At 35.3% G+C, this 25,603-nt stretch overlaps 1 protein-coding gene across 1 annotated transcript; it reads left to right on the top strand.

Annotated features, from left to right (window-relative positions):
• The first annotated feature begins 588 nt into the window (after positions 1–588).
• Positions 589–22,996, top strand: LOC102805872 (uncharacterized). The gene is made up of 6 exons (XM_006823520.3): positions 589–774; positions 3,960–4,152; positions 9,290–9,494; positions 19,160–19,264; positions 20,213–20,350; positions 21,154–22,996. Exons 2-6 carry the CDS (start codon positions 3,983–3,985, stop codon positions 21,508–21,510), a joined length of 975 nt encoding a protein of 324 aa, XP_006823583.2. The 5' UTR covers positions 589–774; positions 3,960–3,982; the 3' UTR covers positions 21,511–22,996.
• Positions 22,997–25,603: the final 2,607 nt, after the last annotated feature.

A 25,603-nucleotide genomic window follows, 5' to 3' on the forward strand; every position in this document is an offset into this window, starting at 1 on the left:
CCCTGTTGTATTTAAATTTATGCCAAGGTAAGTGTATGATGTCACTCTTTCCAATACATCCTGGTTTATAAAAAAATTATATTTGTCTAGGCGTCTACCTGCTTTGTTAAATATGATTGTATGCGCCTGACAAATATTACAAGAGACTTTTCGCAATGACTCCCGCTTTAGTTATTTTACTCCCGGATTTTACAATAAGATGTGTCGTTGGTGTGTTAAAAACTACAAAAAAGTCATATATGTCATATACACACGTCCTTAAACTATTTGTTTCAGTATAAGCAGTATGATCACCTAAACACTCAATGTGGCACAGTTCGTTGTTGAGGGACTCTGAATTCGGTGATACGATCGTTGCAACTTGCATCTCTGTAGCTACACATATATATCTCACATATTTCTACTTACCTCTGTTTTGTGTGGATCGGTAAAAATCTTGTAGTGCTGTCTTACTACAAAATACTCGCAGTGCTTTGGATCACCATACATTCATGTCATTAGGTTTATAAATACATTACGGGAAAGTACGCAGTCTACTACCTGATAAACAACTCCATATAAGGATTATGATAATAGGTTCCAATAAACCATTACAACCCTGAACAACGGTCATACTTGTCTGTGCCGTCAACTGTTCGCAGGTATTACAGAGGCCACGTCATAACGTATCAATATTGAAGACACAAGGGTCATTGTTACTAGGGTCTGTAATCGACAAAATTTGGCGTGCACCGTACATCCGAATACAACATTAGCCACTAGCGTTAGAAAACGGTGAGTATATTATTTTTTACTGTATGGTTGGTAGTTTTATGTTAGTTAAATTATGAGGTACCAGATATAGTAATTGAGGTCCGAAACTTCTTATAGCATTCAATGATGAACAATTCGTGATCGCAGCCATTTTGTCCTAACGCTTTGAGACACAATGACCCAAATGACCAAATGACCTTCCCAAGGTGAATTAAAACTTTTGTGATAAACAAGGGAATGTTATGTCGACGTTCTATCAGCCAATTTGCTCGTTTATTACTAAATAGGCCACTGAACTGAGTTTTCCATCGCTGAGTCGCCCACTTCGAAAATGACGGTGTTCGAGCTGAGGTAGCAGTCGATCAAATATAAATAACCCCCTACTCTGATAACTCCGTGGATTTACACAGGTGCTGATTGAAAGCGTAATTATAGCGTTGTCAAATGAAACGTTATTATGATATAATTAATTACGTTATTTTTTCTTATGGTGAAAATACGTTTTCTGAAAACGACATTATGACGTTTACAAATATAATTATGCAACGTATTTTTGTAACGTCATAAAAACGATTTGAAAAAACATTTTTGAACTACATCATTATAACGTAATTTTCTACAATGTATTATGTTATTAAATGTCAGTATTGGACTAACATTAAATAATTTCACATCACTGTTTTATATAACATATTTATAACGTTTTTATTTCAAACGTTTTGATAAAATGACGCTTCATATGAACTTTTTAAAAACATTGATAATTTTATATACGATTATACTGGTCTCTAACCGTGACAGAGACGTTAATATAGCTTAATTTTATTACGCTCAAATTTTTGCAAAACTGTTATATTAGCTTTTTGTAACGACTTGCCATTTTCAAAATTAAAGTACATTGAAATAATATTTTATTTCATAGTTATAATATCCTAAGCCGTTAAAATAACGTAATTTATTAGCAGCTATTCACTGTTTACTTAGTAGTGTAGACTCATACTTTTTTAAGAACACTAAGTTAAGTCAATCTATTACATGTTTAAGATGTAATTGTTAAGTGTTATTATTATATTTCTAATGAAAACGTTATTATAGCGTAATTTAATTGCAAATAAATACTGTTTTATCGTTGCACCCCTATCCAAAAATGATATAGACCATATGATCTGTACTGATCATGCTCAGTCCTCTGGCTAACTCGCAACAGTGTTGTGTGTGGATACTGTTGCCGGCGTTTTCTTCATTCTTCTCATGGTAAGTGGTCAAATAGTTGTATATTCTATAAAGATTGTTCTCTAACATTAATATACACGAGTCAGACAAAGATTTTACTCCGAAAAACGATGATTATAAATCAATTATCAATGATTATCAAAGCTTATCAATCAGAACGATGGTTGCTACGGGAGGCAGAGACCGGCCATTTTGACCTTGCAGGCAGACTTGATTTTTTTCTCCCGCGTGTTTTGGTTTGAGGAAAATCGTATGCAACTAAACTTATTTTTGTAACATTTCTTTCTTTCTTTGTGTTTCAGAATAACGTTGTTTGAAAAGGAAATTAAATGACAATATAGTACGAAATATCAAGATTTTCTTTTTAATTACACGAGTGTACAACTAGTATTTTCGTAGTCGATCCCAGTTATATTACAATGTAATTTTTTATGTAAATGGCGATAATGTATTGTGAGATAAAGTACGTTATATTACTAAATGTCAGTTTATTATTGACTCCCGTGTGCGAAACACATAATGGGAGTCTTTGCGGTTAGTGTGCGTCTGTGTCTGCATGTGTGTCTGTTCCACTGATATATCAAAAACCAATAATAATATTTTATTGAAACTTGATACGTATGTGCTCTGGGGTAAGGCTCAGACCTGATTAGTTTTTGGTTTAAATCCGTGCACATTAATTACCAATTTGAATATTAATTAACCGATATCGAGCATTTTACTATTATACAGATTTCAATGAAATGTGGTATATAGATGCTCCGGGACAATGCCCAGACCTGATTAGTTTTTGGTTGAAATTCTGTACATATTAATTACCAAATTTGCATAATAATTACCTGATTTTAAGCATTTTCACTTGTTTCTCATGTACTATTAAACAGATTTCAATGAAACGTAGTACATAGATACTCTGGGATAATGTGCAGACCTGATCAGGTTTTGGTTGAAATCTGTGCATATTAATTATAGAATTTACATATTAGTTACCTAAATATAATTCAAGCATTTTAACTTGTTTGTTACATAGATGCTCTGGGATAATGCGCAATACTGATTAGTTTTGATTTAAATTGTGTGCATACTAATTACCTAATTTGCGTATTAATTAGCAATTTTTCACCATTTTCACTTTTTCTCAAGATAAGGCATATACATGTTCAGTTTATGAATAAATTGTGTGCGTACGTAATTTGCATAAATTAACCAATATATAGGTGCTCCACAGATATCTTGAGTAGCACTGATCGAATTTTAATGAAACTAGATACATTTTTTTAATATTTCACAGATCTGATTACTTCAGGGTTGAAAAACATGCATATTAATTTCCTGTTATTAGTTTCATACATGTTTTAATATGCATAACTGAAATGTACTAAGTACTGTTGCAGATAGGGACATGCAACCTTTGTCATAATTGTGTTGTCTGACAATTTGTATACACAAGCAGCCTGTCGGCTGAGATAGCTCCGCTGTTAGCAATTTCACATTTCAATTAAAGAACTGAAGATATCATTAGAAAATGAACAATATGTATAGTATCAAAGTGATTGGACTTGCTGTTCGCAACAAGAATTCGAAAAACTGTAACTTTTTACCAAAAATATTCATCAAAATTAGATAATTGAAGATATCATCACGAAATGAACAAATCTGAGAGATCTACCTGTAGTACCTATATATATATAGTATCAAAGCAATCAGACTTGCAGTTTTCATCAATAAGTCAAAATATCACTTTTTACTTATGGTCGCTTATGACTTATTATAATAAATTATTACGTATCTTGAACTCAAAGAACAAGCAATTTAATGTAGTGTTTCAAAATTTATTGGTCGTCGTACCAAAAAGGAAACGTACAATTTACCTTGTATTACTAAGCATATTCCATGATGTGAAACGTGTATAGCATTGCGTTCTGTTTTCTCAAAGGGAAATGTATTAACATCACAATGTTTCTTTATTCTAGAATAATTATCACACACACACACGATGGACAAGCAAAACCAAGACAGTCACAACTGCTCACGTTTAAAAACGTACGCCGACATACCATACTTACAATCGCTGCTTCTCCCAGTTTGTGAGTTGTATGAAGACTCTGTGGCATTGGATAATGCACTGAAAGAAAAGGAAAGAGAATTGTCCAGTCTAAAACAACGGTAATCTATACAACTATTATATATACTTCTCTCTGTGTGTTGGTTATGTTAGGTTACATAGAAACCTAGTTACTACATCTAGTGCTTGTTCAGAATTTGCCAATGCATCGACCGTCATGGATTTGGCCCCTTTTGTTATCGTGCATATTTTTAGGTGTCATGCCAACAGGGTTTTGAGCCCTTTTGTTATTGCTCAGACATTCTTTCTTCTGTTACACAATATTTCTTACGAGTTTGTCTGAATATATATGTTCTTTTCAATATTTGTTCTTTAATTTTGCACTTTAAAAAGGTTCAAATGAAAAATTAGAAAAATAGATATATTAGAAATTGACATAAATTATGGCCCTACCATGTCATATAAGTTTTTACTAATTTGTTGTAACCTAAAAAGTGTTCAAGTCTACCGATTTATCAAGTCTTCAAGTTTATGAAACAAAATTGTGCGATATCAAATTTTCTGTAACCTTTGCTTTTTAATTTAATGATAGCAATTAAATATTAATTTTGGCTTGAGATGTTGTAATGTTAGCAATGTATGCAATGAATATAATTATTTCAGTTTTCCAGATTGTTTATTAAGAATGTATTGTTATATTTTTCAGTATTTTGAATATTTTTTATGTTCAAAACTGTTTCTTGGACATATCTTGACCAATTACCTTCAAACTTGGCATTTACATCAATCATAGTTGGTTACTAATGCACACTTTTTCGTGAATCAATTCAAAATAGCCGACTGGTGGTCATTTTGTTTTTTATGAGTGTTCTGCCCATTTTACAGATGATTTTACAGTTTAAATTTGGTACAAAGATATAATGGGTTGAAAGTTGTTTTTAATTATTTTTGGATTTCAATGCAATTTAGTGAAATTGCGTTCTTTTTGTGTAAAACAAATAAAATTGCAAAATTTGAACATGTCATCAACTTTTTTTTCGGCACGCCTGATGAACAACAGTGTTCATGTTGATTATTGAACATTGTGTTCTATGAATCCTAATTAACCAATCGGTGAATGTAATGTGAACTTGATGGCAAAACTGTGTGTATGTTGATGATTGATCTTGCATCGGTGTTCTATGAATCCTAATTAACCAATCAGTGGAAGTAATGTAAACACACACCACAGTGTAATGTTCGATGGTTGATCAAGCAATCATATTTATTCCCTTTATAACTTTATGACAATTTGTATATTATATAACCACGTATTTGCTATTTCACTTGCGTAAATGACAAAGGTGTGTCAATAGTCACATTTCATTTAAAACTGACTGGTCTAGGCAATATTATAGTCAGTTCGAAATGCTATAATATGAGACATAAAATTAAATTGTAAAGAAAACGTGATAAATTATTGGTTGGTTCCACTTGTTATTAATCTCATGAATAACAACCATGACATGTGTATTTCAATCTTTGTATTACGTTTTAATTTGTTTTAAGGATGAAACCCAGGTTCGCCTATATTCAAACCTGTATTCCACAGTGAAGATGGAATTTGACTACATACATATTCTATATTTGTAGTTAGCTATGTGTTTAAATTGTGTACAAATATTTTTTGTCTCAAACTAGTAAAGTGTATGTGTGTTTCTCTCGAAAATAGACTGTTTTGAGTTTTTCACTCAAAACAGACGTACGGAAAACATACTGAAGTTGCAGAAATCCTTTATATTGTTATAAACTGAGCAAATCGGACCGTGTCCGGACAGTTCAATGCAAGCCTTTGTTTTCTTCAAATGGGAGCCAAAAGTGAAAACTTTTGTTTTTATTCTACTCAAGATTTCTGTCGCTTTAATAAGTTCATCGAATAATGCGATACGTACGGTTATTGGTATATTAGATGAGAATCTTCTGTGAAAAAATGTAACTGTTCCACTGATCCTGTGTTTGTTCGACGTATATTAACGTATTACGCGTAGTGCCAGGCGGAAAGACTCGAAAACGGCAAATTTGCAAAAAAGTAATTTCAAAAAAGTCTTTCTAATCGACTGGAAACCTATTTGATTCAATGTTATTCGCTTGGATAATACTCGTATCTTTGACGTCCCAATCGACGAAAATAATCATACCGGAACGGATATTTTTCGGGAAAATGCAACGAAGTTTTGGAAACCACCCGGTAAAATGGCGTCACTTGTTCACTGAGTAAACAAGGGAGGACAACGATTTAATCTTATCACAACAATAAACGCAAAGTGTAATGAATACGTGGGATTAGGTCATAAGCCATGTTAGTCTTATTAGTGTGATAAATAAATCCTAACAGAGCTTAATCCAGAAGTTCTATCTAGTCCTCAGTCCTGTCGCGTCCAGTTGGTCGCTTCCGTTGAAAGTACAAACAGTTGTTGCCCCAGCCACGTAAACTGTCTAAACTACGAATATATTACACAAAATGATCTGTATTCAAAAAAGACGTCGATTCGTGTAATATTAATTTTCTTGGACGGCATTGCTGCTTCGTCAAAACACAGTCCCTCAAAAAAGAGGGACTGTGGTCCAAAGCGTGATCGTGTCAGTGATCAAACTCGGAGCCCGAATCGGAGTCAGAACTCAAGAAAACATCTTGGTCGTAATATGAACCAGCATCAGATAATTTTAGGTCGAACTGTACCTCCGCATTCATGCGTTTTTTGTTTTTGTTTATTTTTGTGTTTTGGCGGACCAGGTTTTCTCTTTTTACGACGAACTTTTTACTATCCGGCGGCAGCCATGTTGTTGATGTTATGACTGATTGGAGCATGCGCAGGTCTATCAACGAGAAGGGGGCAGTGATTTGCATAGTCCTCTGTCAATCTATTTTAATTAGTCTCGTCGTTAAGCCCGTAGAAAAACAATGACACGCGTAGCTGTTTATCGTCGTATTTTTATTAATATTCAGCATTTTTCTAAGTACAAAATTAACTATTTTGTTTTACTAGTGTTAAGACAACTTCGCAACATTTGAAAATATGCAAAAAAAATGTTCAAAAATATGCCACGAACATTACGTTCTACAATACAAAGACGACGTTTATTATTGCTGCATTGCGGATATAGTATGTGAATGTGAGTAACAACTTGTCATTCCTACTAAATATTGGGAGGCCATGAATTCAATTAAATTTATTCCCAGATACTTGCTGTGATAGATCATTTATTCATGTACCAAGAGTGAATAAATAATATTAACAATCATTACCTTTATAAATCAAAAGTTATCATTCAATCTATTGGTATCTAATTACCCTGGCCTGACTCACTGCACTAACAACCAATGGGACAATTATTTTCTATACATTCATAACTAGAACTGTGTATTATTAATCATGAGGCCCTGGCCTGAATCACTGCACTAACAACCAATAAGACATTTGTTTTGCTCACAATTAGGACTGGGTGTTATTCATCCCAGAGGACCTAACCTAAATCACTGCACTAATTACATGCACCAATGGGCTTTGTTACCTATAACTAGAACTGGGTATTATTATTCCCTGACCTGACTCGGTGCACTGATGGGTATTATTAATTATTAATCCCTGAAGCTCTGACCTGATATTTGTTATTGGGGACTGGGTTTTATTAATCCTGAGGTCTTGGCCAGGCTCATTGAACTGATGACCGATTGGACACTTGTTACCTATAACTAAGACTGGGTTTTATTAATCCCTGAGGACCTGATCTGAATCACTGCACTAACTACATGCACCAATGGGGTTTGTTACCTAGAACTAGGTATTATTAATCCAAAACCTGACCTGACTCACTATACTAACTACCAATGCGTCATTTGTTACCTATATCTAGAACTGGATATTATTAATCCCTGAGACCCTGACCTGACTCTCTGCACTAACAACCAAATAGACATTTGTTACTCATAACTAGGACTGGGTATTATTAATCTCTTAGCCCTGGACTGACTCACTGCACTTACTACCAATCGGACTATTGTTACCTATAATTAGTACTGGTCACTTTGTAACAAAGCATGTAGTCATTATATTTCTCAAAATCTAACATGCATATTCTGATTTGCTCAGTACTTTGGAAAATGCTACAATATTTGAAATTACAGTTTAAGAGCAATATTTGGATTCTGTAATTGGGCAAATAAAACAGTATGTTTTTTGACATTCCCTGGTAAACTAATCTACAACAATAACAAGGTTCACTTGTACACCTACAAGACAGAAATATCTTGCATTTAAATTTACTATTCTGGTGATTTGAGCAATTTCACTGGAAAACACTAGAGTTATATCGTTATTATACATGATTAAGTGAATTAAATTCAGCGAATATAACTTATCAGCGAAATAGAAAACCAGTGAATAATTCATGTGTTTTCAGTATAAGGTCAGAATTTGTTTACAAATGGGAGAGTGGGCTGAGTTTCATTATTTTGGGTATTTGTAAACTCGGTTGTATATGTCCCTTTATTTGGAGAGGCATATATTTGACATTTGTGTTGATGAACATTGATTTTCCCACAATCCAATGCGCTCTTATAATTAACACGAGTACGAGTTTTGACCTGCGCGCGACTTGCACTAATTATCGCCGGTGAATCCTTGATACCTTCTTCCAATCACCAAAGGAATTACCTAATTAAAGCTTGCTAACCTCTCGGTTTGTATTTGTTGGTGTGCACAACAGTCAAAGCTGCCGGCTTTGTTTATATGAGACCCATATCTCGCACATGCGTGGCGCGACAACCACGCCCTTTAAAAGTCACGGTTGACGGTTTTCTAGAATAGCTTACACTCGAAGGCTTTCCAGCCATGTTCGATCTGAACCCTCGCTACGCAATAGCGATCTGGAGACTATGTGTACTCTAGCGTAGCGTGGTTCTGGGTCGCAGGCGGGTACCTGAGACGGTGTATCAGTGATTGTGAAACTGTTTCGTTCACTGTGGACATTTCTCCGCGTTTTCTGTTTTATAGTGGCATCAAATTCACTGGTATTGATAACCTTACAAGATAATCTCATTAAAAATTGATTATTTATATTTGACTCTGTAGAAATTACTTATTGTTTCGGCGTTTACAGAAGAAACCAAACTAAACACTGACTAGTGTATATAACACAACCAATCATAACACTTATTATTTCATATTAATTGAAATCCATTCTGCTTTTTTTCCACAGCACAGCTAATGTAGCTGGTGCGAATATGAATTTTGGTGATACAGAGAATGTTGTAAACATCTGCGAAATAGATAGCTCTACCTTGTTGGAAAAACAGTACAAAGAGTTCTATGCTAACGAACGAATGGATGCGATTGAGAAACTGGATAAACTCCAGCCAAATAATTCAAAAGCAACAGAAAGACTTGCATGCCGAGTGTTTGAAGTAAGTGTGTTGCTCTTTCGACATACCCTTGTTCGGTTTAATGGGGCTGAGAATGTCAGTTTTGATCCAAATACAAGATATATCGGTATATTAAGGCCTAAAAAAAAGGTGTGTTTCGGGTAACGAGCTAGAAAAAAATAGGTAGGGTAGGTCGGATTACTTTTTTTTTATTAATCTTTTTTTTTGCATTCAAACAATTTCGACAAGTTGAAATACAATTTGCTGAAAAAATATAATTAGCATGAATATATTTGGGTCTTTATTCAATACCCAAATATTATTTGAATTTATATTTTGAGATGATAAATCTTTATATTGGTCGAAATTGCTCACATTGGCAACTGATATTAGTTAGTTTCAAAATACTGACACCACCAAGATATCAAGTACCGGGGTATCATACTCAATGGATCTTGTTGATCTCAGAATTCAAAAACAGCCATTGAGGACAATTGTTGATACCTAGTTCAACTGAGGCGCCAACTAAATAGAATGTGAAAAAAGACAAGTTTCAAAGATGTTCAAGTTTTATTCATGTTTCCATGTTCAATGTTCATTTATTTTTCATAGGGTCTCGTGCAGCATGGGAGATACCCTTCACTGGTGCATGCAGCTTATCTTTCCTTGATACAAAATGTATACCTGCTGCATTCTTTACGTCCGAACTGTAAACAAATATTAAATTTACCTACAACTTGCAAGTGTGTTGTTTTTAAGAAATAAAAAATATATAATTATGCTATTCTAATTTTTTACAGTTGTATAAAATCAATTAAAAAAGACTATTTATAACATTTATTGCTATAAAACACACAGTTTTTACATTAAAATAAAGTTTGCAAATATATATAGGTACACATAAATACGTCAAATTCCCAGAATAACGAAGCCTACTTAATCTTATAATTGGACAAAATAATTTGTAGGCACTTTATATTAAAATTTAATGGATTGTCAAATTCAGTTACAAATTAAAAGTAACTCATTTATATTTCCTGAATACAAGTAAAAAACAAATACCGAACGTTATTTCTAAGAGCGCCATAGTTTATGCACGTACTTTGAGATTTTGATCAATGGTAGAGACTTTTTCTTAGTCGAAGCAGACATCAGTACTTCGAATTGATTTTTCGTCTATGGCGATGCGGGTTCTGTGCATTTATCAAGTTTCGAACACATCGTGCTGTCCGGCTCAGGGACACAAGTGAACTTTATGAATTTAGTTCCAAAAGAATTGACAACGCTCGACACGGGCGATTTGAACATCGAGTCCGTGTTTCCGATTTTTGTTCACGGCCCATGTTCGTTCTCTGCTAACGCAAACTCACAGAACGATTGTCCCGTACATGCGTAGAAATCTTCGAAATCCTCAAAAGTTTCAGTTGTTAGAGAAATAAACGACTTCGATGTCCGAACATTGTGCTTTGAACATACATTTTTTATCGCACAAACGACGACCGCACTTGCACTGGAGGCGGCCATTTTGGAATCTAAAAATAGGTAAAATGGTGGCACGTGATGTGGTATGCGATCGCTGATTGGCTAAAAGACGCATCATCGACCACACGTTTCCAAACACCATCGGAAGTCGGGACGAGAGACAAAACGTCATCATCAAATAGCAATTTTTTTTTTTAAATTTAAACTGTGTAATAAATTAAAATCTTATATATGTTTAAAAAAAATTAGGATCAGGACGTATTTTTAGGTAGGGTCGGGTTACCGGAAACACACCCTTTTTTTTTTAGGCCTAAGCCATATTCTATAACATGAGTAGTGCTTGAATAATGTTGCCTAACTTTTTGAGAAGAGGAATTCATGAAATATTACGGACCCTATTGACACTGCTTAAAGCATATCTGCGCCTCTGTGTTATTATTTGAATTCATTATCGTCTAGTTTCAATCATTTAGTAGTCGGAAAACTTTTGATAAAATTGTGGGTACACTGGCACAACATCGGGAGAATTAGTGCGTGTTGCAAAGTAAATCGGCATGTCTGGGTTTCCGTTCCGTAGTAAAATTATACTGTCCACTGGCGGATCCAGAAAGTCGGTAAAGGGGGGCGATCCTATTGACGTTGACGTGGCCGAAGTAGGTCCCGGTGGGCTGGGTTTGTCAATTCATTTTGCGGGCTGAAGGAGGGCGCCTGCCCCTAAATCAGAGCGTGCTCTCGACAGTCCCTTTGGTCTAATGGTTTTTTTTCCAACTAAAATAAATTTAAGGGCGGTGGTCATTCAGCTTGTGTTCCAATTTCATGTAAACCACCAAAAACTAACCAGGTCTGCGCATTATACCAGATCATCTAAGTATCATTAAAATTTGTTGAATGGTACATGGGAAAATAGAGAAAATGCGCAAAATTTGCTAATTGATATACAAATTAGGTAATTAATATTAACGGATTTCAATCAAAAACTAATCACGTCTGAGTATCTACGTACCATTGAATTGAATTCTGATAATTGATTCTTCTTGACATATCAGTGGAACAGACGTACACACAGACGCAATAACCGCAAATACTCCCACTGAGTGTTTCGCACCAACTTGAAATAATAAAAAAACAAATAATGAATTATGTCAGTGTATGTATAGTTATGAATTGAAAGTGAAATATCCATGCCAACTACAACTTGGTTTCAGATTGATCGACGGTTCCGGTATTTTGAAGTTTTGCAGCAGTCAATTGGCCTTCCGGTCCCCACTGTGATATTTTTTTTTAAATCGCTATTTTTTGAGCAATTATTTTGTTTAAATCGCTATTTTTTGAGCAATTCCTAAGAGCACAATTTTAAAGAAAAAAATGATTTTTTTTGACACTTTTGGAATAATTTAGGACAATAATACGTACCCTATCATTCCGAAATATGGCGTAATATTCGGTCGGTAGATTAGATTATTTAAGACTGGTATGCTGAATTACTATGGGAGAACGTCATACTTCAATGAACATTCAAAGTTACAGTGTTTCCTGCAGTGTTTCATCTCATCTAGATAATAGTACGTATTACAATTTCCAGTTTCTGCGACGCGTTTATAATGCCGATACTCTCAGGAGTATGTTATGAGTACTTCTCCTTGCACTACGTCTTCATCAGTCGTGAATTTACCAGTTCTCATATGGTCATCACAACTACGTCATCTCTTATGTCGAAACCACAGCAAGTTAGTTATGAACTGTGATAAATAAATGAAACAGAATTAATAAACTCCAACTCGTCACACGGTCTTCTTCAGTACTCTTTAACACTACTCTTATGCTAAGGGCGTTCACAATCGTACGCAAACTCCACGATGACAACCAAACCTTGTAACAGATCAAAATTATTTTATTTTCCTCTTAGGAAGCTTTGGCCATAGATACTATGTGCACAATTTCGTAGTCGATTGATTTAGGCACTCACTAACAAATGCTCACAGTGTTTGCCACTTTTGACGGAAAACCAAGATTGCGACCAAATCGTGTGACTGATCTGAATAATTGTTCTGCTGTCTGAAGTAGTTCAGTATAGAGATGCAACATGGAAAATAGTTACCTTGTGGCCATTCTGTTTTAACAAATTTGGTTCCAAAGCCGTATCTCGTACATTTCATGAATATTTTCAAACTTTGGATATACAACATGCATTATTTCGCACACATGTACATGTATTCATTTAACAATTCAAGATGGCCACAAATGGCGGCCATTTTAATGTTACAAAATCATCTAAATTAAACATGTTTGCCATTCCTAAATCAGATTTCGGTCATATATGGATGTTTTGTTAATACGTTGTACAAACATAGAATCCTCTGGCACATCTGTGTTTTTTTTGGAAGGGAGGGAGGTTCAAAATAACCTGAGTGGCAATTTATTACCAAACGCTTCAGCGTGGTATTAAGATTTTGTTTTCAGGCTTGGGTGGTACCAAGGTGGAAAATGGTTGCACATATGGGGGGTAATTCCTGGAATTGCAATAGAGAGGGTTCAGGCCGAAATACATATATATAGTGTTTCCATGTTTCGTCTGATATTTCTGTGGTATTCTGCTGCTGTAAATAATGCAAGATTTGTTCCGAAATTCAGTGTGTTGTGTGCACTCCAGGGTTATTCGTTTTTTGCTCAAAACACCCCTATTTTTTAATGGCAGAGTCGATAGTTTCACTCCCACTGGGAAATCTGCATTGTTACTTGAATGAGAGCTAACTAAACACATTTTCCAGACCGGCGAAAGTGTATGCAACAGCCAATTTTATCAGCCTGTCACGTGATTTTAGTCTGAATGTCAACATCAAAAGAGGCTAATCCATTTACGCAGGTATAACTGGGAATAGAATATGTGAGGGATTGTATCAACAGAGATGTGTATAATGAAAAGTAACATCTATCCTTCTTTTGCATCGCTGAGCATTTCTGTTTTAGTATACTGGTTTGAAAATGTTGAATTTGCATGATTTGCAATGTGTTTTTTTTACTGAAACTCCCCTATTGATCGAATCCCGGGTTTGAAAGAGAACGGCACACCACGTGATTCGTTTGAATACAATGGTGAAGGCACGCAAGCATGACTTACCTTGTCAGCAGTAGTCGCTGAGCTTCACGCTACAACTTCACTTGTGATGTTGCTTGTTAGCCGTGGATTGAATTAATCTTGATTACCGGTTAAAATGTTGCTTATTTGGCGTTGGTGATGTTTATTTGGAACTGGGTAACGTCGCCAGCAGAAACCTCCTGGGATTTTGATGTTGATGGTTGGCCTCCATGGCAATCGCTAATTTTACTGCGGGTGGATCTTCCAAGAGCCCTTCGGGGTTTATAAAACTCATTCAACATACATAAAGTTCTCTCAATCGTAGTAGTCCATGTGATGTACACCTATTATGCCAAACATGTTGCTGAACGATTTTGCCAATGAAAACAAGCCGGTTGGCGATCCACTCCACTAAAAAAAAACTAGCAATATATTTATTTATTTATTTTTTATTAGACGCATAAAATCCTTAGGAAAGGATAAAAAGGGTCTTACAGAAAGAAATTTAAAAAAAACTACAATCTAAAAATAAAACAAAAAATAAAAACTTTTTAAAAAGAAATAAAACAAGTCAAAAACAATAAAGACAATATGTTTTCGGCTGTTGCCATGGTAGGACATGAACGTGAAGCTAACGTCGGTTTATAACTAAAACCGGGCACCGTATACAAAGTTCGCAAAAAAACATTCAGTCCTTAGAAGTCATTTTATTTTATTGCTAGGACGTATGCTGTTGTTAGGGATTGGTCAGTTACTTCGGCCTGGGGGTGGATCAGTAGGGGGGTTACCCTGTTTTTGATTTTGCGAATGGGGGGGTCACCCTGTTTTCCACAATTCACACACGCGCTTATGCATATATTTTTTTAAATTTTATTTCAGAACAATAGATTAAAAAGTTAATCGTACAAATGTGTTCTTAATAATAACTATTACCCATATTGCCTATAAATTTGTTGATGCAAAAGTTATTGGCTAAATATTTTGGGGTTGAAGTTGACAAATAACTAACAGATTATGCAATGCAGCAGAGCCCCATGCAATTATACAGTTAAGTTTTGAACACATCCCAAGTCCATGTGATATCAGATTATTTTATTTAAAGTCTGAAGTCACCATTGTATAAGATATTTACTGGATTTATCCAATTGTAGCTGGAGACGGAAAAACACAGCAATTAGTACAAAGAGCAGTGACAGTTTTTGTTCAGCAAATCAAAAAAGTTAAATGGATTCATGTATATAAATAAATAGTTTTTTTGTTTTTTTAACTTTTAAATATGCATATTTTGCTCTGTAAAATACCAAAATCCAACACAAATTTATACAAAAATCAAAGTGTCCTTTGTTTTCATAAGCACAGACTGTGCTTCAGGTGTAAAGCTTTCCTGGTCTATAAGATATGAAAGATATATTAAATCCAAATTAGTTTTCAAACCGCCTAGATTCAAATCCTCTTTTCCTATCTTATGAGGGCGTTTATCAAGTGAGTACTCCACAGCTTTGTTTTTATTTACTATCTTTAGCAGCATAGATTTCCCTACTTCCTGCAGCCTTTTCTGTAGTCGTTTTTTTGGCTTTATGCTTCCCCTCCCCTCCTAAGGTGACTGGTCTATTAAATGCAAACACTAAAAATTACGGCAAACCACGATATTTACAATGCACATCATACATTTTGTAATCATGTCAGAGCCAAAACTGTTAATGTTTCTTTGTTTTTCGTGGGGGGGGGGGGGGTCAGCATGTTTTAAAATATAATGTTAGGGGGTCGCCCACTTTTTTTGTTGATAGGGGTGGGTCAACTGAGATTTACAGCTGACAAAATGGAATCTGCCGACCCCCCCCCCCAGGCCAGAGTAACTGAACAATCCCTTAAATTTTCTAGATTGCAGGCAGCATTTACAGTTCATTCAAAGTTCAAAGTTGCGTCGGGATTACGTTGATACAGTGTAACAATGTCGGCACCGGTGATCTCTTACCGGTGTGCAACGTAGCCAAATTAAAAGGCATGAATACAAGACTAGTGGGAGGTAATAAATTTGGGGTCGAAAGTATTCAAAAAACAGTTTATGGCTGTTGCCATGGTAGCTGTTGACCAGGATTGTTTTGCCAATTAGTGACGGTACGACCTGCCTGTCAATTATAAACAAAATTAGCCAAGCCAAAAAAAATCTCAGTAAATTGTTGCCCACACTCAAGCGGATTAGAATGAGCTACGTCCATGCTTTTTAATCATAGAAATGTAGGGTGTGATACATTTGGCGTGAAGGTATTAAAAAATTCAGTTGTTGGCTGTTTCCATGGAAACGGTGGTCAGAATTTGTTTTCAGATTTTACCAATAGTAACTTTGTGCCCACACTCAAGCTGAGCAAAGTGAGCTATGTCTGAGGTGTTGTATCCAAAATTTGTAGGAGATACATTTCCTGATAACTAGGGTGAAGGTGTGACCTACCTGCTAAGTTTGAGCGAAATCGGCCAAGCCAAACAAATCACAGAAGAATTAATACGTGAAAACACTAGAAATCACACACACACAGATACACAAAATTAAAGTGATTTTAAGGGCAATCCAAGTGGAGCGAATCGCCAATACCATGTTCATTTGCATATTGACCGTGAAAATACCAAAAACATCATTGCATGGGTGATATGCAAATTAGTTTTAGTCAAAATAAGTTACTGCTTAGAAGTACCATTACTGTTGTTCAAATTTCATTTCACTCGGCAAATATATTCATGTACCCAAATGTAAAGTATCGTACTTCTAAATATTGTTTATTTCTGCTATGTTTCGAAAAACGCTACTCTTGAACGGACTACTTTATTCGCTCTCAGACCTCATTTACATATGGGGTGTGGAAGTACCGATTTTGATTTCAGGGACGAATCAAAATACACTGCAGTATATATGTAATAATGTGGAATACTTCCTTTCACTGTGAACATTTTTCCGCTAAAATAAATTCCAGTGAAAATGCCATTTCCCTCATACTCTATTGAGACTTGACACAGCACAGTGAAAATTTGATTCACATCGTATGCTTGAAAACTTTTCATCGAAAATAAATTAAGTGAAATTCTGTGTGATTTCATGAGAGTTGAAAATGAAAAAATTATATGACACCCAACCCTACCACTCCATACACAATGTAACCACACCTCAAAAACATCCTTTCACCAGTGTATTCTATTTGAATTCAGGAGAAATTTAAATAAACAAATTATATGACAACGAACTTAATTATAATTTCAACCTCTAGTTCAGCACTGATTAAATAAACTACCTCGTCTTTATGCCAACTTCAAGTTATTCAATGCCTACACCAGTGACTTCAAAATCTATGTTTCAATTCCAGGAATGCCACTTGCTATTAATTGTATGGGAGTGCCAGTCTTTTATTTTCTATTGTAATGTCAATTTCTTGTGATTACTAGTACTCGGAAAATGAAGCTGTAACCACAGACCACAGTGCTGCAACTAAACCCTGGTATAAGCACCGGTTAGGCAGTCTTGAACTATGCATGTGAAGCCAGCTGAGAGGTATATCCAATCCTATAGATTTCTCATTGTTTGGTAACTATTTGCGCAAATGCAACAAAATTCAATATAAAAATATTACCCACACAGCATTCTACAGGTTACTTGTTATTTGTAGTGGTGGCTACACGGTATTTGAATGACCGCGTATGAGCTTTGAAAATGTAATATTTATTTCTAGCTTTGGAAGAATGCATGGTAGTCAGTAATTACGACGAGAAACTGAATTCTGCTAGCATATTTGGTGACTCATTTATTGAGATGTCCTTGTTCTATTGTTTTCCATTCAAGCCCAGATCTGGCAACCAAATTATGCTCATGCTTTGTTCAGTTCACATAGAATACGAATGGTTAATGATGGATTGGGGCTTACTTTGCAGTGCAATATTACAGTTTGAGTAGACAGTGTCATAGTAATCAAGAATTTTGAAGAAGTAATATTCTTGCAAACTTTCTCTGGGGAAAAGAGGCGGAACAAACACAAACAAACCCGCCGAAAATAGGGCACTTGATTGGACCACTTCAGCTCAAGATCTAATCTTAAGTCAAGACAGGTTGGAGTTGAGGTTGAATGTATGATTTTATCTTTAATTGTGAGAGATTATTGATGCGATGTATTGGTGCGACCAGGAGTTGTTTTCTTGTTCCAAAGAACATGTATTGGTATTTGGAGGGATTGATATTGTTTTAACGATAACAATTCTGAAGCTATACCTCCGACATGTCTTGACCGATCATGTTCAAACATTACATATACATCATCAGTATGTCGCACATGTGCATATTTATTTGGGTATCAAAATGGCAAAATTTTAATGTTTAAACAAGTATCAAAATCAAGCATTTCAGCAATTCCGGTTTGGATCTCCGTCCTTCATTGACTAATCTTGTTCAGTCTTGGTATACAAATTGAATTGTATAGGTACTTAATGCACACCACTTTGTCAAAAATTAAAAATGGCCGACTGGTTGCAATTATGTTTTATTTAATGCAGTGTTAGAGCCATATTCTCTGACTTTTCATGTTCAAAATTTATATATTTTTTAAACTTGAGGACACACGGGGACATGTGTTGTGTTTTGTTGCAACTACACGAAGTTAGCTATGAATTCCAATAAATCCAACATAAACTTCAACATAAACTGTTGACCCAAATATCGATCGAATGTGTGTAACTATCTGTCTTCTAACGCATTTTACTCATAACCTGTCAATGTCCCTACGCCTCGCGTATTCCAGTGTTTTCAGGTATTCTCACTAACACAAACTTTCACAGCTTTTTTTTATATAGTTCACTTAAAAGATCAGTATATCATCATGCTCATGGGCTTTCTTACTTCTGGACCTCTACTCATTTTTTATTACACCCAGTTTGTTAGTCAGTGGCATTGACCCAGAACCTTAGGGATATCAATTAACTTAATACGTTGTATCTGCCTTAGTTCCCAGAGTTCAAGGAATTGTGACGATCACATCACACCAGGGCTATGCATTTTCCAATTGACGTATATATTTTAGGCATTCACGCATCTTCCGGTGAATATTAATACCACCACTTGTATCTGGTTTATACCAGTGCGTTCATTATTATGAGTTTTATATTTTTTCATCAGGTAGTTTATGAAGAAACAAATAAAACTGCCAGTACACTGAAATCCGGATTTAACGCTATGATGGTTAATCCCTGTGGCATCGACAAAGGGGAAAATAGAGGCAAGGTGAGTTAAGAAATATAAATATTCACTAAATAGAGACTTCATCACAAACAGTTGCTCAAGATAGTAAGTATTAAATATTATTAAAATAAAATTAAATAAATTCATTCATTTTAAGAAATGCAGGTCCTTTTATCTGGGAAATTACCAGTTAGTATTCGTGGTCTCGTCCACTCTGGTCTATATTGCATTAGGGGACATAGAATGCTTTTACGTAGCCTGGTACATGTCTGGATTCCCCTGAATGATTTGCCTTGCAAGGCGTTATAAAGTAGTTTCCCCGGCCAGCCTGAGAATGGCCACAGTCAGCTGGCGTACAAGTGATAATATGATAAATGCGATTAAACCGCCGATATTTACTATATGGTGGTAGCCACCTTGAACACTGCTTGAAACTGAACGAAGAGAAACAGGAAGTTGGGAAACAGTTTCTTACAAGTCAGGAAGAAAATAAACCTTCGCATCCAGACGATTGGGGTAACATTAAGCCAATCGCTAATAAAATTCGACTTCATTCGTCGTTTTTGCGATTTTATACCTCATTACACAAAGAACATGGAACACTTCCCCTGGTATATTGAAAGCGAAATCGCCATTCAACTGTAAGACCGTCGCTGATTAGCTCCTAAAGTATGACGACCGTCCCCATACTGTTATATAGATTCACCCAGAGAGGGCGTGACCACAAGACGGCACCAGCGAGATTCGAAAGCCAACCGTTTCGTCAAAACCGAAGCAGTTAGCCAATTCGCTAGCGAGTTGGCAAATTGGCTGCCCAATACTTCTGAGACTTGCAGTAAAATTGAAAAAGACTCAACACTGACCATTATTGTTTATAAACTGGCTCGAGCACGGATTTTCATATATATGATAATTTGCGCACATCACCAAGTCTGTTTGGATTGGTGGATTGTAGGTGTGATAAAACAAATCACTGTTTTTCCCGCTTAGTTTACAGCAATTCTGTGTTGTGAAACAGGACCCATTAAAGATGGTGAGATGTTGAATATGCAAAGAGAACTGAATAATTCTTTAAAAAACTATCTGAAGAAAACTGCAACTAAAGTTGACATTACAGGTATCATTGAGGTAAATGCCACTGTTACAAGTTTAGCTTTGATCAATAATTTTTAATTAAGAGCATATTCTGACATAATTGTTTTGTGGGCGTGTGAAACATTTTTATTACGATATGCACGTAATAGATAAGTAATTATTAAAACTTGTTACTAGAGTAAATTGGGTTGCATCGTTGTTTAAGTGGGACACTGTTCAATGTTTGGTAATTACAAATAATTATCTATAAATAAACTATTAGTATATCAAGGTTGTATGACTTAAGTTTGGTTATCACACTTAAAGCGGGGGGATTCGTCACCTGCGCATGCGTCTAATGGCTATAGCGTGTAATTGTTTACAAACAAACGTCTACTCATGAACAGTTGCACAGCCTAATATTGATACATGTACTGGGAGTAATTCCGAAATCAGTTGAACAACTATCTGATCGTAGACATATGTCATATAGTATATAACAACAATACACTGACGTCAGTGGGTGAAATTAAAAAAATACATTAAACAAATGTATGCAGATTCAACCTTAGATCATTGGTTAGATAACCATGAACCCAAATATGTAACAGAAGATGTAATTTCATAAAACTCAAAATTTACTGCATAGAGATGAGAAATGTCAAACAATCCACTGTAGTCTATCTGAATACATACAATAAATTAATTTGATTAGATATTAATATGTGATACTAAACAAGAAAGCAGTTAGTCTGTCAAAATGGATGTTACGATTGAGATTTTGCATTGTGATAGTTAATGCTTGTTATTGTTATTTGCTGTTAAACAACTTGTTACAAATGGTGTATTTTTTTCAGAAATCAACCAGAAGGCTTATTTATGAGATTCGTGAGGGGCACAGCAATGAAATGGTTCAACTGATTTACGGCCAATGCGAGGAAAAAGCTTTGCGGGGATACGTTGACAAATGCGCCCGGTTGTGTTGGCAACTCGAAGTTCAAACTCCCCCACTACATGTTGACTACAGTCAAACGACATTTGATAGTAATAAACATAAGTGTCCAAATGGACAACATTCACCTGATGCGGGTACTTCCCTGATGTACTTGTGGCCAACTCTTTCACAATCAGTGAGAAAAGGTGTAATGGTAAAAGCTGAAGTTGTTTGCGTTAAATCAAAAAGAACCCATCCTGGTAAGAGTACCCGCATATAAACTAAAAAAATAATTTTCTAATAGCTACATCTATCGAGCTAAGGTAAAATTACGACACCTGAGAAGGCTTAAGTCCATACACTTATGTGAGTCAGTAATGATAATATCCTTCTGTTGCAGTTGCATTCTCATGTTACTTTCTTGGGATCTATAATATAATTATTTTTTATTAATGGCTGAATTATCGATGAGAAAACGTTGCACCATTTAGTGCACGTCCAATCAATTATTTTTTTAGGTGTTTTTGGAAATGATTCATATTAGTAAACAGTAAATTGCTATTCATGGAACGTTGCAAATAATTAAGAATAGAATATTTCCAAGCATTTGTACCTGTGTGAATAATAAAAATCGGGAAAATGTGTAAAGGTGAACATTTAATGTTATAGTTTTCCGATATTGTTGTTCAAAACTACATGTTGTTGATTTAATGTGATTTGTCTTAAACGAAAGTGTTGCATTTGTATAATAAAGTTCGTATAATTTTGTGTTTTACTTTACTATTACAATACCTTTAATATCTAAAACTATATATTGGTATTCAGTTGTAATATATTATGGAATCTCATCACTATCTTTTCCCCCAGTAATGTATACGAATGTTTTGGTACTATTCAAAATATTAACTAAAATGTTATATAAATTAATCATGTTATTTTCTCATTTATTCACGCTGCGGTCCCAAAACACTTTCTTTGGTTGAATTTGAATGTTTATTGTCATTACATCCGTGACCTTTAAATATAGTACTTTATCATTCATTTCGTAATGTAATGTGTTTTCCATGTTTTGTTTTCGGGATGAAATTATAGTCAATGGTCAAAAGTTTATATGTAATCATAGTTGGTACCCTTGTATGGAATTATTTTTGTCAAATGTGGGATAACATAGAATAGATGTAAAATAGCGGGTGTATAATTAACTTCAAAATCGTATACTTTATTTAATGCGTAACGCATATTGCAAATTAGTAAATTACGGATGGGGGAGGTATGAGGTATGAGCAGTGTATCATATAGTTTATTCTATATCGTTCCCCGCACCTGGAACTAGCACACGCAATACATAATTGGCCAAACAATAACACAGCATCACAGTTTGTTCGAACTGACGCAATTATGTTTTAGTTTGTTTGCGCTTATGTAGTATTTATTTTTTCGCCATTATAAAATTGTTCTCGAAACATTGTGTTCATGTATTGATAATCTGAGTGAAGTTTTTTTTTTAAATTAGCAAGTTGAAGGTCATTCACTAATTTGTATGAACAATTGTTTTCACCGCAAAATTCCAAAATCACTACGACCCCATCACGTATTTTGTGTGGACACTGTGATTAGCATTTAATCCGTGACGCCAAGAGCATAGCTAAACGGACATAAGTAGTTGCTAAACCTGTTATCAAGCAAGCTATTTTGTTTGTAGTATAGCTCATTTTGTGTGGAAGAAATATATTATGTTAATAAATACGTAGAAATAGTATGTAAAAGTGTGTGATTCTAACACTAATGTTGTGTGTATATGGCCGCCGCCTCATACTTCAATGTAATGGCAATGACAACAAAATAATTGAAGATGACCAGGATGCTGATTTGAGGCAATTATAAAATGCTGACTCCAACCACACATTGAATTTTTATATTACCAATAAATTACAATAACAAATATTCGACGTGGTTAACATTTTGTTTACTTCAGACGCAGAAGTGCCATCAGCATTAGATGGAAATATTATCCGTCATTGAGCGTAAACGTTTTTCATTGCCATTTTAGACTTGCTCTCATTAAATTGTTACTACAAGCATAGATAATATGTAAAAACAAAACAAAAAAAACGCGTCGGTCAATACGGGAATGCCTGCCTTCTTGCAGAGTTTACTACATCACCTATCAGAAAGTCCGTGGAAATAATAAATTAATTTATTACACGTTAGGTTTAATTACAGATTACAGCCCCGAACGGAAACTATTGGGGAATATACCCGGGTCCACAAAGAACACCCTAGGGTAGCATTCCCTATAGAAAAAATCCTCGCCTAAGGGGTCACCCACAGGGCGATTACGCAATCGAGGCGTGACCGTTCCATTCTCTTCTCTTCTGTTCCCGCTAGCCAACGGTTGCATAATTTTTCAGCTCCAGTGTTTCTGAATAAGAAGACAGATGACAGTTTTCTGACTGAGCATATCAAGAAATTCTAGTGGTGGTGATCGACTTCGACAACAACATCATTACGGTAAAAGCGTTGCATTATTAGGGGGCATATTTTTTACCTGTTTTAGTTGAATCGCCAGCTCAGTTTATATTCGCCTTGATTGGCGAAGTGAATTTTACTCGTTTTTTCACGATCTCATTTCTTTTTTTTTCTAGACTGCATGATGACTAAGGGAATCACCAGTTAATCTGGCCTGGGGGGTGCCGGGCAATTCTAAGGGGGGGCCTTTCCATTTTCTGTATATGAAAAAAGGGGGCTAACAATTTTTCCAAGAGTGAAGGAGGGGGGTTTATAATTTTCTGGGTTTATTCACATATATTGTATAGACGACGGCTACTGTGATGAACATACTGCAATGAGAAAGAGTTATTGTTTTTAGTTTTATTGCACAACAATAACTTAATCAAATTAGTATAAAACATTAAATATGAAACTTCATTTGTAAACAGTATAAACCTCTGTGAATGGCATAAAAAAACTTGCTGCACTTTCCACTGTATGAAGAAAAACAAACCTTTTAAACAAGTTTGTGAAAAGCAAACACACTAATATAACACAAAATATAAAGATAAAATATATTTATATAGTGTAATATTTTGTATGTAAATAAATAAATCTCTATCCTCATCGCAAAGAATGTCAGTATCGGCACTATCACCAGGATCATTAGAACCACTTTCACCATCCTCATAACTCTCTCCGCTGGAACTATCAGACAGGCACTCATATTTTAACTTCAGTTCTTCATACAGCTTTATCATCTGCTGCTTAGCTGCAGCACAGAAGACATTGCGATGAATGAGGTATTGCAAATATACTGCATCCATCTTTGACAACTTCAAATTGGCTTCAGTTTGATCTGAGATTTCAAAATCTACTGAACCATGTATACCATCAGGGAAACATCTTTGTACTACCTCAGTGGATGTTATCCTTTGTAACAAAGCTGTAACACCTCTTGCAAAACGATCTCGTTTTCGCTTCTTCACTTTTCTCCTGTTTTCTTTTCTCTGCTTATTCTTCTTTCACTTACATCTGACAGTCCATGAAATACATTTCTTAACCAAGTCAGTGTTTTATCAAGATCTGCCATGAACTCAGTAGATTGACTGCAGTTCACTCACCATGCTGTCAATGTAAGCCGTCTGTTCAGTAGCCCACTGTTTTAGGTGTCTTCCATAACTGGTAAATAAGTCAGAGTAACTTTCCACAACCAGTGCCAAACAGTGAGAGGCCGTACCACTTCTTAAGCGTGCATGAGACCCAATGTGTGAATAGTAATACTGAAAGAAGACAGCCAGATGATTGGCAGCCGCGTTTCAACATCACGCAGAATTTCAAAAATGGGCTTTTATCTTTGGAGAATACTGAGAGCATCAAATAATTTTCCTCTAAGTATGCAGTGGAAGAGCAATATGTCATAGACTATTTACAACACCTTACCACACTAAAGCAAATGAAAACCATTACGGAAAAGGGTAGAAAGAAACAACAACAAAAGAAACAGGAAAAAAGTCATAGTGAATATGACTGCATTTCTTTGGTGTTGAATGGGACACTAAAAACATTGACAGTAGCTGAGTTGGAAAAGTACTTGGACCATAATAAGCTACCAAAAAAAGGGAACAAACAAGACAAAATGAAAACAATTACCAGTGATGTAATCAGAAAATCATATAAAGATCAAGCAAAAACACATAAAATCACTGAACATTTACAAACTGTAAACACCAGAATGTACAACACTGACGAAACTGACTCAGAGGACTCTGATGGTGATGATCTTGTTGACAGTGCAGAGGAAATAGAGACTGATGACTTAATAGTTCCTTAAACTGTAGTGACGAGGTCATTGAGAAGAGCTGGAACCTGGAAGCATGCAA

This window comes from Saccoglossus kowalevskii, chromosome 10 (assembly GCF_978046115.1).
Source record: "Saccoglossus kowalevskii chromosome 10, keSacKowa6.1, whole genome shotgun sequence".
Lineage (NCBI taxonomy): Eukaryota > Metazoa > Hemichordata > Enteropneusta > Harrimaniidae > Saccoglossus > Saccoglossus kowalevskii.

Bases quoted from the DNA above. Each gene is read 5' to 3' on its own strand.
- LOC102805872 (XM_006823520.3), top strand. From the start codon at position 3,983: ATGGACAAGCAAAACCAAGACAGTCACAACTGCTCACGTTTAAAAACG. The intron at 4,153-9,289 runs GTAATCTATACA...TTTTTTCCACAG, and splicing joins TTGTCCAGTCTAAAACAACG to CACAGCTAATGTAGCTGGTG. The intron at 20,351-21,153 runs GTAAATGCCACT...TATTTTTTTCAG, and splicing joins ACATTACAGGTATCATTGAG to AAATCAACCAGAAGGCTTAT.